This window comes from Triturus cristatus, chromosome 7 (assembly GCF_964204655.1).
Source record: "Triturus cristatus chromosome 7, aTriCri1.1, whole genome shotgun sequence".
NCBI lineage: Eukaryota > Metazoa > Chordata > Amphibia > Caudata > Salamandridae > Triturus > Triturus cristatus.
The window spans coordinates 317,240,602-317,253,610 of record NC_140590.1 but is presented as its reverse complement, the minus strand read 5'-3'; the positions used below and the strand labels follow the sequence as shown (position 1 = coordinate 317,253,610).

The 13,009-nt window shown below is 46.3% G+C and overlaps 1 protein-coding gene across 7 annotated transcripts in view; it reads right to left on the bottom strand.

Annotated features, from left to right (window-relative positions):
- The window catches only part of PPP6R1 (protein phosphatase 6 regulatory subunit 1), a 1,096,922-nt gene that overhangs the window by 669,833 nt on the left and 414,080 nt on the right, over window positions 1-13,009 (bottom strand). For all 7 annotated transcript variants that reach the window (XM_085616386.1, XM_085616383.1, XM_085616382.1 and 4 more), the window contains exon 12: window positions 5,207-5,322. In XM_085616386.1, coding sequence (XP_085472512.1) covers window positions 5,207-5,322 — 116 coding nt within the window. The remainder of the gene's footprint in view (window positions 1-5,206; window positions 5,323-13,009) is intronic.

Genomic DNA, 13,009 nt, shown 5'->3' with positions numbered 1-13,009 from the left:
CTTTTTGAGGAGAGGGACTGTACCATCCTTTGTAGGCGCGATATCTCTTGTGTGGGAAAGGCCATTGAGCGATTGGTATCCAAGATCGCTCCTAGGAACACCAGCGACCTGGAGGGGACGAGAGAGGACTTTTCCCTGTTGAGATTTAGACCCAGGGAGCGTAAAAGTCAAAGACAGGCTTTCGTAGATTTCCTTGCACCCTGGAAGGATGGAGCCTTGACTAACCAATCATCCAGATCGGGAAATACCTGGTAACCTGATCGCCAGAGAAAGGTTGCCACCAGCGTCAGGCACTTGGTGAAAACCCTGGGAGATAACTTTAGCCCAAAAGGTAGCACCTTGAATTGGTAATGGCACCCTGACACCTCGAACCTGAGAAAGCGACAATGCTTTGGGTGTATGCGAATATTAAAGTATGCATCCAGAAGATCCAGGGAGGTCATATAATCTCCTGTATCAATGAGAAGAAGAATCCCCTGAAGCAACAACATCCTAAAAGGTTGACTTTTGATGAACTTGTTCAACAACCTAAGGTCCATAATTTGCCTCTATTTTCCGGTCTTTTTCACTTGATTAAAAATAAGAGTAGAAAACTAGGTTGTGCTGACTGCGTGGCACCTCTTCAATTGCTTGTTTGGCGAGAAGCAAACTGGTTTGTATTTTTAGAAGTGCAGGATGATAGTGTGCAGTCTTCCATGGAGGGAAATTTGGAGGCTGTTGAAGAAATTCCAGGGTGTCACCATTAGGAAAGATGTCTAACAACCATCTGTCGGAAGAAATGGTGTTACACTGAGCAAAGTATTTGGAACAAGTTTGGGCCAATTGAAGTGGGACTGGGGTAACGGGTGACGTGTGCCTGCAAATTTTCATTTTCTTTTGCCTCCTTATCCTTGGGAAGATATTCTAGCAAGGGGGAGATGCCGGACCCCGGACCACATTTGCCGGACATATCTCCCCAAGATAGCCATGGCGTTTGAGGCCCTGATGGCTGTTGCAGCCAGTGGGGAGAATCTCTTGCCAATATTATCCAACCTGTGCCCTTCCTTATTTGGAGGGTCAGCACATGACGAAGCAGGATTCAGGGATCTTCTCTGGGCGGCCTGCGTAATAAAGGAGTCTGGTCTTGGATGGCCGATGAAACACACAGTAGAGTCCTCAGGTGTCCTGTATTTCTTCTCCAATTTTGGGCTAGAAGCAGGAACAGAGGCTGGGGTCCTCATCAGCTTAAGGCCCTCCTGCCACAGGTAGTCTACTATGGGGATGGCACTGGTGGAGCGCTGTATAGCAGCCTTACAATCTTACAAAAAAACACTTTGTCTGCTTGACAGGCATGGGAAGAACTAAACCTTTTGATGCCTGCTCTAGGAGGTCACGAAAACCACCAATATCTGCTGGTGGAGAATCAGCCATCGGCAAAGTGGGAGAAGGTGGTGTGTGTGCCACATAGTTGTTCCATTTGTCCCAGTCATCTGGGTCCAACTACAGCTCTCCCTCTTCTAGCAGCTGGTCACCACTGTCAAGCACCTGGACAGGAATTTGCAAGAGCAGTAAAGTTTTGTGTCTCTGCAGCGTAGGTGTGGGCGGATGATCCAGGACGATGGTAAGTACCTCCTGTATAGGAGGTGATTTTTGAGAAGCATTGACCTCAGGAAATCATTTGTAATGGTCACTGAGCATCAGACGCAAGTCAGTGACCAGTGAAATAGGGATGTTGATGGAGGGCTTGTGCTGACGCTCTCCCTCCGGTTCCTCATAAGGATAATGTTCCTGAGAAGTGTCTTGGCGTTGCACGCTGGGCCCTCCCATGTCCGAGAAGGTATATTCACCCTCCAGATACGTAGACGGGTCATCCAGAACTTCCTCATCCTCAGATTCTTTTGACTCCAAGTTGCGAAGGGCTATATGCAGGAACATAAGGACCCTCATCCCCCGATTCTGGAAAGTCCAAGAGGCAAGTAGGAAGCAACCTGGAGATTTTGTAAAAGTCCTGCAAAAAGAGAAGGAATCGCCTTTGGAAAGCCTGGTCTTTCCCCTTCATTGACAGGGCTGTCGACAGGGCCACAGACACTATCGTCGAGGGTATGGCTGACTGCGTCGACAGGCTAGAAACGCTTGTCGACGGTGCTGCGCCAAGCAGGACCATTGACGGTGAAGCTCTCGACCACGGAGATGGTCTAACAGTTGCCACCGACTATGACATTACCACTTGAGTCTTCGACAATGCTACGGCCGTTGTTGTCCTGACCATCGACGTCGTAGAAGTCGCTGATACAGTCGACGGCAAACCAGATCCAGCAGAGAGAGGTCGTAGACGGACAATGTCTCGACGACGAGGTAGTCGACAGGTGGATTTTCTCTGAGGGAGCATACTTGAAAGGAGTATGTGGCGCAGATGTAGGCACAAAACCAGATCCTTGCTGGGCATGAGAGGGGCCAGGCTGTTCATTTTAAGCCCCTTTTCTGCACAGCTTTTTCCTAGCTCTGAGATCTGGATTTTTTTCAGATCTCTTTGGACAGAAGAGGAATCTTCTTCCTTCCTTTTCTTGGAGGAGGTATGAGGCTTCTCATTTTCAGAGTCTGAATCCCTCACAGACTTCCTCTTTTGCAGTCAGAGGAGCAGTCTTCCCTCACGATCCAATGAGAGTTTTTGAAGATAAAGTTCGACAGTACTTACAGTCTCTGGGCTTATATTCGGATATAAGCAATACAGGCATTCCTTTTGTGGATCCTCAGAGAAAAGCCTGGACTTTGCACAAGTCTTGCAGGGCCTAAACTGCCCTTTTTTAGACTCAGACATTCTGAAGAACAAGCAGAAAAGGTACACTCACTTTAAACAGTACCTCAGCTGAAGAGATGGTTGAAGAAAAAGAACAGCCAGCCGGAAGTTGAAAAGGGTAAAGTAGAAACACTGACTGAGCAGAGCTCAGGGAGCCTCCCTAACACACGAAGTGCAGTAAGAAATCTGAGGTCTGGTGGCCCTGCAGGGGATGGATAATCTGGGTCTATGCTGTGATTGGCTGGAGTTTGGATGTTCTAAAATGATTAACTGGTTATTAAATGCTATTGAATTTCAAGGGGAATTAAGTTCAAAGCTTGCTACTGTGATTTAACTGTTACCTTGGGACTCCCACTAGGACAAAGGGGAAGATTCAAGCATGTAAATCTATAAAGGATACAATACTGGAGAATTGAGCCTATAGGCTCCGGTCGCTCTTTGGAGCTTGAAGGCGCTTCAAAGGGGGCTGCTATTCCTCCAAAGATTTGCAGCATGACCTGCATGAATGCTGCAATCTGGTCTGGAGTCGATGACTGCCAAGGAAGCTGTGGGCATGCCAGAAACAGAGATAATTGCTCCAAGACCAGGGATGTCAAATGAATGAGATGTTCATCAGGACAAGCTTGTGTCTTTTCTTTAGAACTAGAGTGGTGAAATGGGATTAAGTTCCACTTGGTATTTTTAAGCTTGTGTTTGGATTTAGCAGTGGTTTTTAACCCAGGTGGGGGCTGTCCGCTGGAGCCTTGTGATCAAGATTGGGACCATGATTTGGAGCGGAACCTCCACATCATGGCTGGAGCTCAAGCACCAGACACTTACCTCGTGAAGGTCCATGAGCAACATCTGCTTCCTGCAGTCACTGCACAGATGAAGCCTGTATTTTCTGTAGAGAACCACACTGAAAAAACATTTAGGGGTCATTATAAAACCAAGGAAAGCTGAGAAAGGAGTAACAGATCAGCTTTAAAAGGTACAAAAGAAAGACATGTGGGTGCAGGAGTGGCACTTCCAGGGCGGCGTGGATGCACCACCTTCCAGTGCACAAGAGAACTGCTGTGAAGTATCCAGTCTGGAGCCTAAGGAACATACAAGAAATGTGGAGTTTGCAGTTAGAACTATCCATCAGAGGTCTGCAGCATGTCTTTAAAGGGTACTATTGCTGAGGAGTCACAACAGACGATGAAAATGAGGGCAAACTGGGACCAATTGCAGGATCGGTTCCGGTCTAGGAGATATTGAGGGTTGGGTGCAGGCGAAGAGAGTGATCTTATCATGATGTTGTCAAACCTCTACCCTAGACTTGGAGTGGTGGGATGGGGTGGAGTCCTACTCAGCCCTTCTTACACTACTCCCTAGACTCCGACTAGCCATAAACCTTTAAGCAGGAGTGCTTCAATAAATCTCTTCATTTGATCCACAACATAGAATTTAGATTTCCAGTCTCGAATATCCTTCCGGTGCTTGAGGGCACTCTTGTCGCTCTATTTGGCCTGAGCCCAAGCACCAAAGACATACCTAGAAAGGGTCAGTGACACCTGCTTCCGGCAGTCTCGATATGGCTTGAATACTGTTTTAAAAGAAGACATCGTTCCCTGGCACACTGGGCAAAGTTATTCTAGCTGTCACAAAATCAGAGGTTGAGAGAGAGAGCTCCAGATGGGCATCGAAGGGCATGGAAAGAAAGGAAAATAAGTCAATACACAGTTCTGGCCCTTATATGTGGCTCTGCTCCATCACTTCAGTGGTGGTATGGAGGCACCAATGAGCCACTGTTGTCTCCTGGCACACAGGAGCACTGCTGTAAAAATTCTCCACACCCCAGTCTGGCACCTTGGAAAATTCTAAAGTGAGGAATCTGCACTAAGAAACATCTATCAGAACGCATGCTCACCATATCAATACTCTGTGAATGCAGACAGGATACAAATGTTTGCAACATGTTCTAAAGTGGCCTTATTTGGCAGCAACGTTTTTATTCTTTCCAGATATTAGAGGAGAGAACTGAAACCCTTGTTTGACATAGTAATATTAGATATGAATGTAGATAATAGTGTAATTTGTTTCATCACAATTGTTGGAAGCATAATCATATTTAGTGGTGGCATCGAAACCTGACCTCTACCGTAGAGATGCAAGAAATGAGACATAGGCCTCTTTAAATAGAATTATTGTAAATCATTCTAGTCGATTAGCAGCGATTCGGCCACTTATTGGCTTGATTTAGTTATCTATGTAGTGGCTTGTCAAATTAATGTTTGCTTTTCTTTTTTTAGTTTATTATTATTATTAATGATTAGGTCAAAGTCGTAAGTTTTAAAAATAAAATAACAAAAAATCTCCTATTACAAAATGAAACATGGTTCTAAAAATAGATATAGTATGTGGACAACTACCCAGACCTATTTTAGGCTTCTCCTCATTCAAGCTTACCTTTTAGCATATGCCCCAAAAGCAAAACATTGGGCCCCTTCTCAGCACTCTGCACCAATGCATTAGCCATTCGTGTGAGGTGCCCCATGTATCCTTTCCTCCGGCCACCAGTTGTTCTGTAATTGAAAAGTAGGTTAGCTTCAATCATAGGAAAACACTGATAACAAATGCTCTGCAAGATAAATTACAAGGCAAAATGGTCCATATAAAAAGTCTTGTGGTTGCAGAGTTACAGCATACAGAATAGAATAATGACAATCATTATTGCCAGCATACATGAACCATATCAACTTACAGAAACTATCGATTTCAATGTCCTTACGAAATGTCCATATGCATAAATTATGTTAAATGTGTACGAATACATAGCAACCTAGGCCTGAAAGGAGTAACATCACTGGCCAATACAAATGCGATACTTTAAACAATAGTGATATCTGGAACACTCATTGGAAAATGTCCACTACAACTATTTGACTAGGAGAATTCCAAAATACAATATACATTTGGATAAAAGTCAACCGAAATAGCAGACAATAATACAATTAATGTACATTTTCTTAGTGAAAAAGTTACTGACCATTTTCAAAAGTTCTATTGATTACTTCAGTGAATACAGACATTTTGCTTAAATTTCCCCTAGCCTACACTTTTACCCAAACTCCCACTACCTGCTTTCAGTGCAGATGCTGAAGCCATATATAGAAATTTACATTCATAGTAATTCAGTATTGCTGAGATGCTGGAAACTGCTAAAATGTGCATTTATAACTTTCAGCGTTGCAAGGCTAATGTGTGCAATTTGTCCTGGACACTCAACTCTAGCACATCATCCACAATCGACCTACAAGGAGTAGTTCAAGAGTCTACAATACATATTACAAACATACACATACCTCTGGAATGCCATAAATTTGTCACATGCCAACACATTATTCATGTGCGAAAAGAAAGATGTTTCTAACTTGTAAATACAGTTTTCTAGTGCATCATTCATAGATTTGTGTGCTTGAGTGATTCCCAGTCAGAATCGGATGCTCTAGTAGATTTAAACATCGTGGTAAACTTTAATGGCATTCCCACAGCCAAAGAACAGTGTTTATCTAATATCACATTCACATTACTGAAAACTGCACATATCTCTGCCAACAAGGCTGCCACAGGAGTCTCAAAAACCTCTCCAGGGACTGGAATGTTTAGACAGAAATAGTGAATGTACAAGGAAAGGCTGTAGGATGTCTTTATTTTGCAGCGCACAACAAAATGTAAATACCTGTAAATTAACTATATGCAATCAGAAGTTAGGAAAACAAAAATGAAATACAAGTGTGCCGGAAATACAGGTTTTAATAGGATCAAAACAAATCTAGACATCTTAATTGATGATGCACAAATGATATATTGCCCTGCCTCATCTCCATTAAAGTTAGGTGGGTTGTGAAAGTTTATCATTCTAAAAATTGGGTCGTTGTCCTCAAAAGCTTGGGAAGCAGAGTCATAGAAGTTCAGCAATTCTAGAACCTTGCCCTCTTGCAGAATGACCATTTGAAGGGGCCTTTTGTGGTATTTGCTCAGAATGTGTATAGCTAGAATGTGACATGATACTTGCATCTGCTATTTCACAAGGAAGAAGCAGGAACATAATGTAGGAAACAGGGTTTGTACTGAAGTAGTCCCCCCATTTTTAGCCTGGTATTTGATGGAACTTTGACTGAGGTGCACTGGAATCCTGATAACTAGGTCCCCAGGTGCAGTATTCTTTCCCCAAAAACAAAACAAATGCTCACATGATCCTCAAGTGACCAGGCCTTTAGCACCTCTGTAAGTCCCTAATAAGTGGTACCTAGGGCATAGGTACTAAAGAGGGTCCCTAAGACCTGCAGTATATCTTTTGTAATTTTAAGGGACCCAGCTCCAAACTCTTACAGACTGCCACTGCAGACTGAGTGACAAGGTGCTCTAAAAAGTGAATACACGACATGGCGTGTCCACTAACATTGCAAATAATATTTGTAAGTTACCCCTACAGCAGGCCTTACAGCCCTAAAATAGGGTGCATTATATTACATGTGAGGACACATCTGCATCAGCCGATGTGCTCCTGTGCTGACCAGTTCAATTGCTAACAGTACAAGTGAACAGGGAAGCCATCTTAAGGTATGTAGTGGGCAATGCTCAAAACAAGTTTCCCAGCTACATAATGGCTTCACTGAAACCTATGGTGTTTACGATCACCACTAAAACCTATGGTGTTTGGTATCAAACACCTTGGATTAATAAACCTACACCGATTTCAGTGATGGATTTATTAATACATGCACTCCAAGGGTACCTTAGAAGTACCCCCTCAACCCTACTAGCCTTCTAGTGTGCTGGCTGACTGGTCCAGTCCAGCCTGGCACCACAGATGAGTTAGACCTCCAGGGGTGAGAGCCCACTCTCTCAGGTGAGGAACAATGTCTGTTCTGGAGAGAGATGTTATTTCCCCTTTCAGGAAGGCTGGTATATCAGCATATCAAGGCAGGAGGCTTCAAATGCCTATGCAGCCTTTGATATGCAACCCAAGGCTTCCCCAGATGGGATATATGCCACCCTTGCCCTGGGCCAATCTGGTCAAGGACAGGCAGGAAAATTAGCTATGCAGGAGACGTAGTGCACTGTCAGGCTGGACACACCACAGGGGTGAACAGCCTGAAGTGAATATGAAATTAGGCATTTCACCATCTTGTTTGTGATGGAATTAGGAATTCTGGGACAGGGTGATGCCCACTCCCTAAAGAAATGGGTCATTTTGGGGGGTAGTGACAACAGGGGTAAGTAACTCATTGGCTTCTACCCCTCACTCACCTTAACACCTCTAAATTGAGTATTTAGGTTACACCCCCCCCCCCTCCCCTCCGATACCAAATATTCTGATTTTGGCTGACACAAAAGAAGGTGTGTACAAAGAAGAATGCGGAACCGAGAACAGAGGAGCATGACTGACTTGGCGCCAACCCCGCAAATCTGCATGCTGCACCTGACCCTCGAAACTCCAAGAGACTGTCAGTGTTTTGCTAATTGCCAAAAAACACTCCCTTGGAGTAGAGGAGCTATTCCCCTGCAGCCGCAGGGACCAAAAGAAACAGCACTGAGTACACTAGCCTGCCACCTAAGGGGACTACCGACGAGGTAGCCATGCTCCTACATATCAGATCCGTGCTCCTACAGGTCAGATTCGTCCTCCCTCCAAGTGTGGGGACTCCAGGACTGACTGGAGCCACACAACACCAATACATGGGTACAGGACCCTTGCAGTGGCCAATGCCAAAAAAACTGACCTGCATGTTGATGGACTTCAGGGACAGTGAGGCCCACTTAAAGAGTGGCCTAGCTGTCCAGTTTGCTCCTTGTCTGCAGACAAAAGACAAAGAAGTGAGTCTTCAACCACCGCCACCTGAAACTTCAAAGTACCTCTACGCCCGTACTTCAGAGCCCGAGTCCAAGGGAGGTGAATGTGTCAACAGGGTCCACAGAACCACAGGAGCTAAGCGCCTCCCCACCCTGGATTTACCCAGACTGGACTTTGTCACCACCTACAGCCTCTTTCTGCAGGCTCACTCTAACCACAAGTGACTCCAGCACAGAACCGGATGCCAAAAGTCACCATTGCCCGAGCATTTCAAGGGTCGAGACCCCCTGTGGGTTCCCCCGGACTGGTCCTCCAGCCCCTGTTTGCAGCCTCTTTCTACCTGGACAGTTTCCCATTGAAGTGAATGGGACACCAGGCGCCGCAACACCTCTGCACCCGAACGCCCCAGAGCTTCCTAAGGTGACCTGCTGGTGCGGCCTTGGACCTTGCCCCATATTCACCTTAAGTCCCAGAGAACAGTCCCATAAGTCGCTGTTAAGTGTCCAAGTGCAGTACATGTTTTACCTTCATAAAAAATCCTGTCAAATTTAAAAACTGAAAAAATTCATACCTTTCAAAAAGTGCTTTACTGATACCGATCTTCGTATCTAAATTCATATAAAAGAAAGTGTTATTGTTTACATTGGTGTTGGATTTCTTTATTGTGTGTCTCACTAACTGACTGTGCAATGAATGCTTAGCACTACTTGGAAACGGGGGGAAATGGATAAACTTATAAATGACCCTGAGCTAAACTAACCCACAAATGTCAGTTTAACCAGCTGATGAGTGTTACATGAACTTTAAAAATGGATCGTGGAGAGTATAGGAACAACATTCAGAGTACGTTATTGAGACACCAACAAATGAATTGATCTGATAGGGTTATATTTACTTGTTTCAACAAATGAATATCATATTCAAAGAAGGGTTACAAATCGAATGATATGCCTGTTTTCAGGCTACATCTATTTTCAAAACAACATCATTTAGACATAATAAATCATAAGTCAATTTCTGAGAGCCAACATAACATGTGAGTAACGAACAAGTTACTTATCTTCGGTAACGATATATTAGTTATGGATTCCTCACCTTAGAATTATCCCCAGGCATCAGACTGGATCCGGAGAATTTTTCTTCAGCTGTACACTGGTGCGTCGGTAGGTGGCGTCAGTCAACTCCACGTTCGTTGTTGGCATCATGGTCACCGGAATGACGTTGCTGTAACTACTTGGACGCCGGCCCTGCGCGCTGACATCCGTTCTTTACTTGACATTCCATGCCAGAAGCGCAGAGCCATGCAAGACACTGACCACTGGTGCACAAAACTAGGGCCCTGAAAGGGATACCCTTACTCTTGGCCCTGAAAGTGATACCCTTACTCTTGAAGTCGGTTTGCAGAACGGGGAGGTTGAGTGGGGCGGTGAGGAATCCATAAATAATATATGTCTCTTCCAGATATAGGGTTACCGAAGGCAAGTAACTTGTTCATCTGAAAGAGAATATCAGTTGTGGATTCCTCACCTTAAAAATACCCCAGCACTGCCAACCCCGGAGGTGAGTCTGCGAATTAAGTTCACACCAGAAAGTCCTGGAGAACTGACCGGCCAAAGAAGCAGTCTCTCTGGACTTGGCTGTCCAGGCAGTAGTGTTTAGTAAATGTGTGCAATGAAGCACACGTAGCTGCCTGGCAGATGTCATAAAGGGGGACTCCTCATCTTAAAGCGGAAGAAGCTGCCATTGCCCTGGTGTAATGTGCACTCAACCCCACTGGAGGTTTATTTTTAGCTAAGGAATAGCAGATTTTGATGCAAAGGACTACCCATCGACAGATAGTCCGTTTTTGCACGGCCCGACCTTTCTTGGTGCCCACATAGCCAAAAAGGTGGTCATCCACCCAGAATTGCTTTGTGCGATCCAGATAGAATGAAAATGCATGTTTTGGATCCAGACGGTGCAGCCTCTCTACCTTTTTAGAAGGATGCAGAGGCGGGAAGAAGGTGGGCAAATTGATGGTCTGTTCATTGTGGAAAGAGGTAACCACTTTCGGAAGGAAAGAAGGCCTAGTGCGAAGGACAACTTTGTCCACATGAACAGCCAGGAAAGGAGGTTTGGAAGAAAGAGCCTGAAGCTCACTCACCCTGCGTGCAGAGGTGATGGCAACCCAAAAAGGCAGTTTTAAGTGTCAGAAGTCTGAGAGGTCAGTGATGTAGCTGCTCAAAAGGAGCACACATTAGATAGGTCAGAACCAGGTTCAAGTCTCAATGAGGCATCATGAAAGGAATTGGAGGATACAAGGGAGTAATGCCCTTAAGGAAGCGATTTACAATTGGGGACTTGAAAAGAGAAGGCTGGTCAGGAAGCCGAAGAAAGGCCAAAATAACTGAAAGATAGCCTTTAAGAGTGCCCAGAGCAGAGCCTTGCTGGGCCAAAGAAAAAATGGAGAAGAACCTCTGAAAAGGGAGCAGAAAGGGGATCCACAGCCTTTGCTGCGCACCATGCCACAAACTTGTTCCATCAACAGGCTTATAACGTTTTGGTCGAGGGACGGCTGGCTGCCAAGATAACGTTACAAACTTCGGGAGGAAGGTCGAAAGCTTTCAACTGACGCCGCTCAATCTCCACGCAAGGAGGTGGTGGCTGGACAGGTTCGGGTGGAGTACCGTCCCCTGCTGCTGCGACAGAAGATACTCCCGAAGGGGCAGTCTGTTCGGAAGATCGATGGCCATGTGCCAGAGCTCGGGATACCAGACTCTTCGTGCCCAGTCCAGAGCCACAAGAATGACTTGGGCGCGGTCGCTCTTCATCTTCTTCAGCACTCTGGGCAGAAGTGGTATAGGCGGAAAGGTGTATAGAAAAATCGCAACTCCACTCGCGACGAAAAGTGTCGCCTAGCGAGTGCCGCCTTGGAAATTCCAATGCGCAGAACTGCTGACATTGTGCGTTCTCTTCAGTGGCGAATAGATCTAACCAAGGCTCTCCCCACTGCTGAAAGAGGCCTTGCACCACCTCTGAGTAAAGATGCCATTTGTGATCCATCATGCACCGGCGGCTGAGTACGTCCACCCTGGCGTTCAGAGAACCTGCCAGGTATTAAACCACCAGGGAGATGCCCTGATGTTCCAGCCACTTCCAGAGATGAAGTGTCTCCTAACATAGGGTACACGACCCCACACCACCCTGTTGGATGCAGTATATCATGACGGTGGTGTCCGTGAACAACTGCACTACTCTCCCTTTGACAGAAGGAAGGAATACCTTCAGTGCAAGACGGATCGCACGAAGCTCCAGAAGGCTGATGTGGAGCTCGGACTCCACCGGAGACCAAAGGCAGCTGATCTCCGCCTCTCCCATGTGGTCGCCCCACCCCAGAGGTGATGCATTGGTCACCAATGTGAACCTTGGCTGGGGAAGGGAGAGGGACCTGTCGTTGACCCAATCCTGGTTCGTCAGCCACTACTGCAATTGATGTGCAGTGCCCTCCGAGATCTGGACATAATCGGAAAGATTCCCCTGATGCTGTGCCCACTGTAACTTCAGGTCCCACTGCAGAGCCCACATATGCCACATGGCATAGTCCACCAGCAGGATGCAAGAGGCCATGAGGCCCAGTAGCCTCACAGGATAGAGGCTTAAAGATCTGAATCATAGCCCAAACGTCCCGGTCTCGCTGCTTGGGAGGATAAGCCCGAACTGCGTTATGTCCAGAACCGCTCCGATGAAAAGGAGCTTCTGAGAGGGAATCAGGTGTGACTTCGGCACGTTGATGGTGAACCCCAGCAAATGCAGGAAGTCAGCCGTAGTCTGGAGGTGGGAGATAACAGCCTGGGGCAAGACCACCTTTAACAACCAGTCATCGATATAGGGGACGACTGGAACCCCTGTTCCGCGCAGAGGACCTGCGACCACAGCCATCACTTTCGTGAACACCCGAGGGGCGCTGGTAAAGCCAAATGGAACCACAGTAAACTGAAAGTGCTCGTGGTACACCATGAACCATAGGTAATGCCTGTGAGCCGGCAGGACGGGGATGTGAAAATAAGCGTACTTCAAGTCCAACGCTACCATCCAGTCTCCAGGGTCGAGGGCAGACAGGACCTGCGCCAGTGTCAACATTTTGAACTTCTCCTTCCGCAGGAAGCGATTGACGTTCCTGAGATCCAAGAAAAGACACCGGCCCTTGTCCTTCTTGGGCACCAGAAATAGTGGGAATAGCAACCACGACTTACTTCTGGGGCAGGAACTCGCTCGATTGCTCCCTTGGCCAAGAGCTCCATAACTTTCTGTTGGAGAAGGGTCAAGTGATCCTCTGACATGCGATGGAATTGAGGTGGCATGGACGGAGGGGTAGTCTCGAAGGGGAGGGAGTAACCCGTTCAGACTATCTGCAAAAGCCACCTGTCCGACGT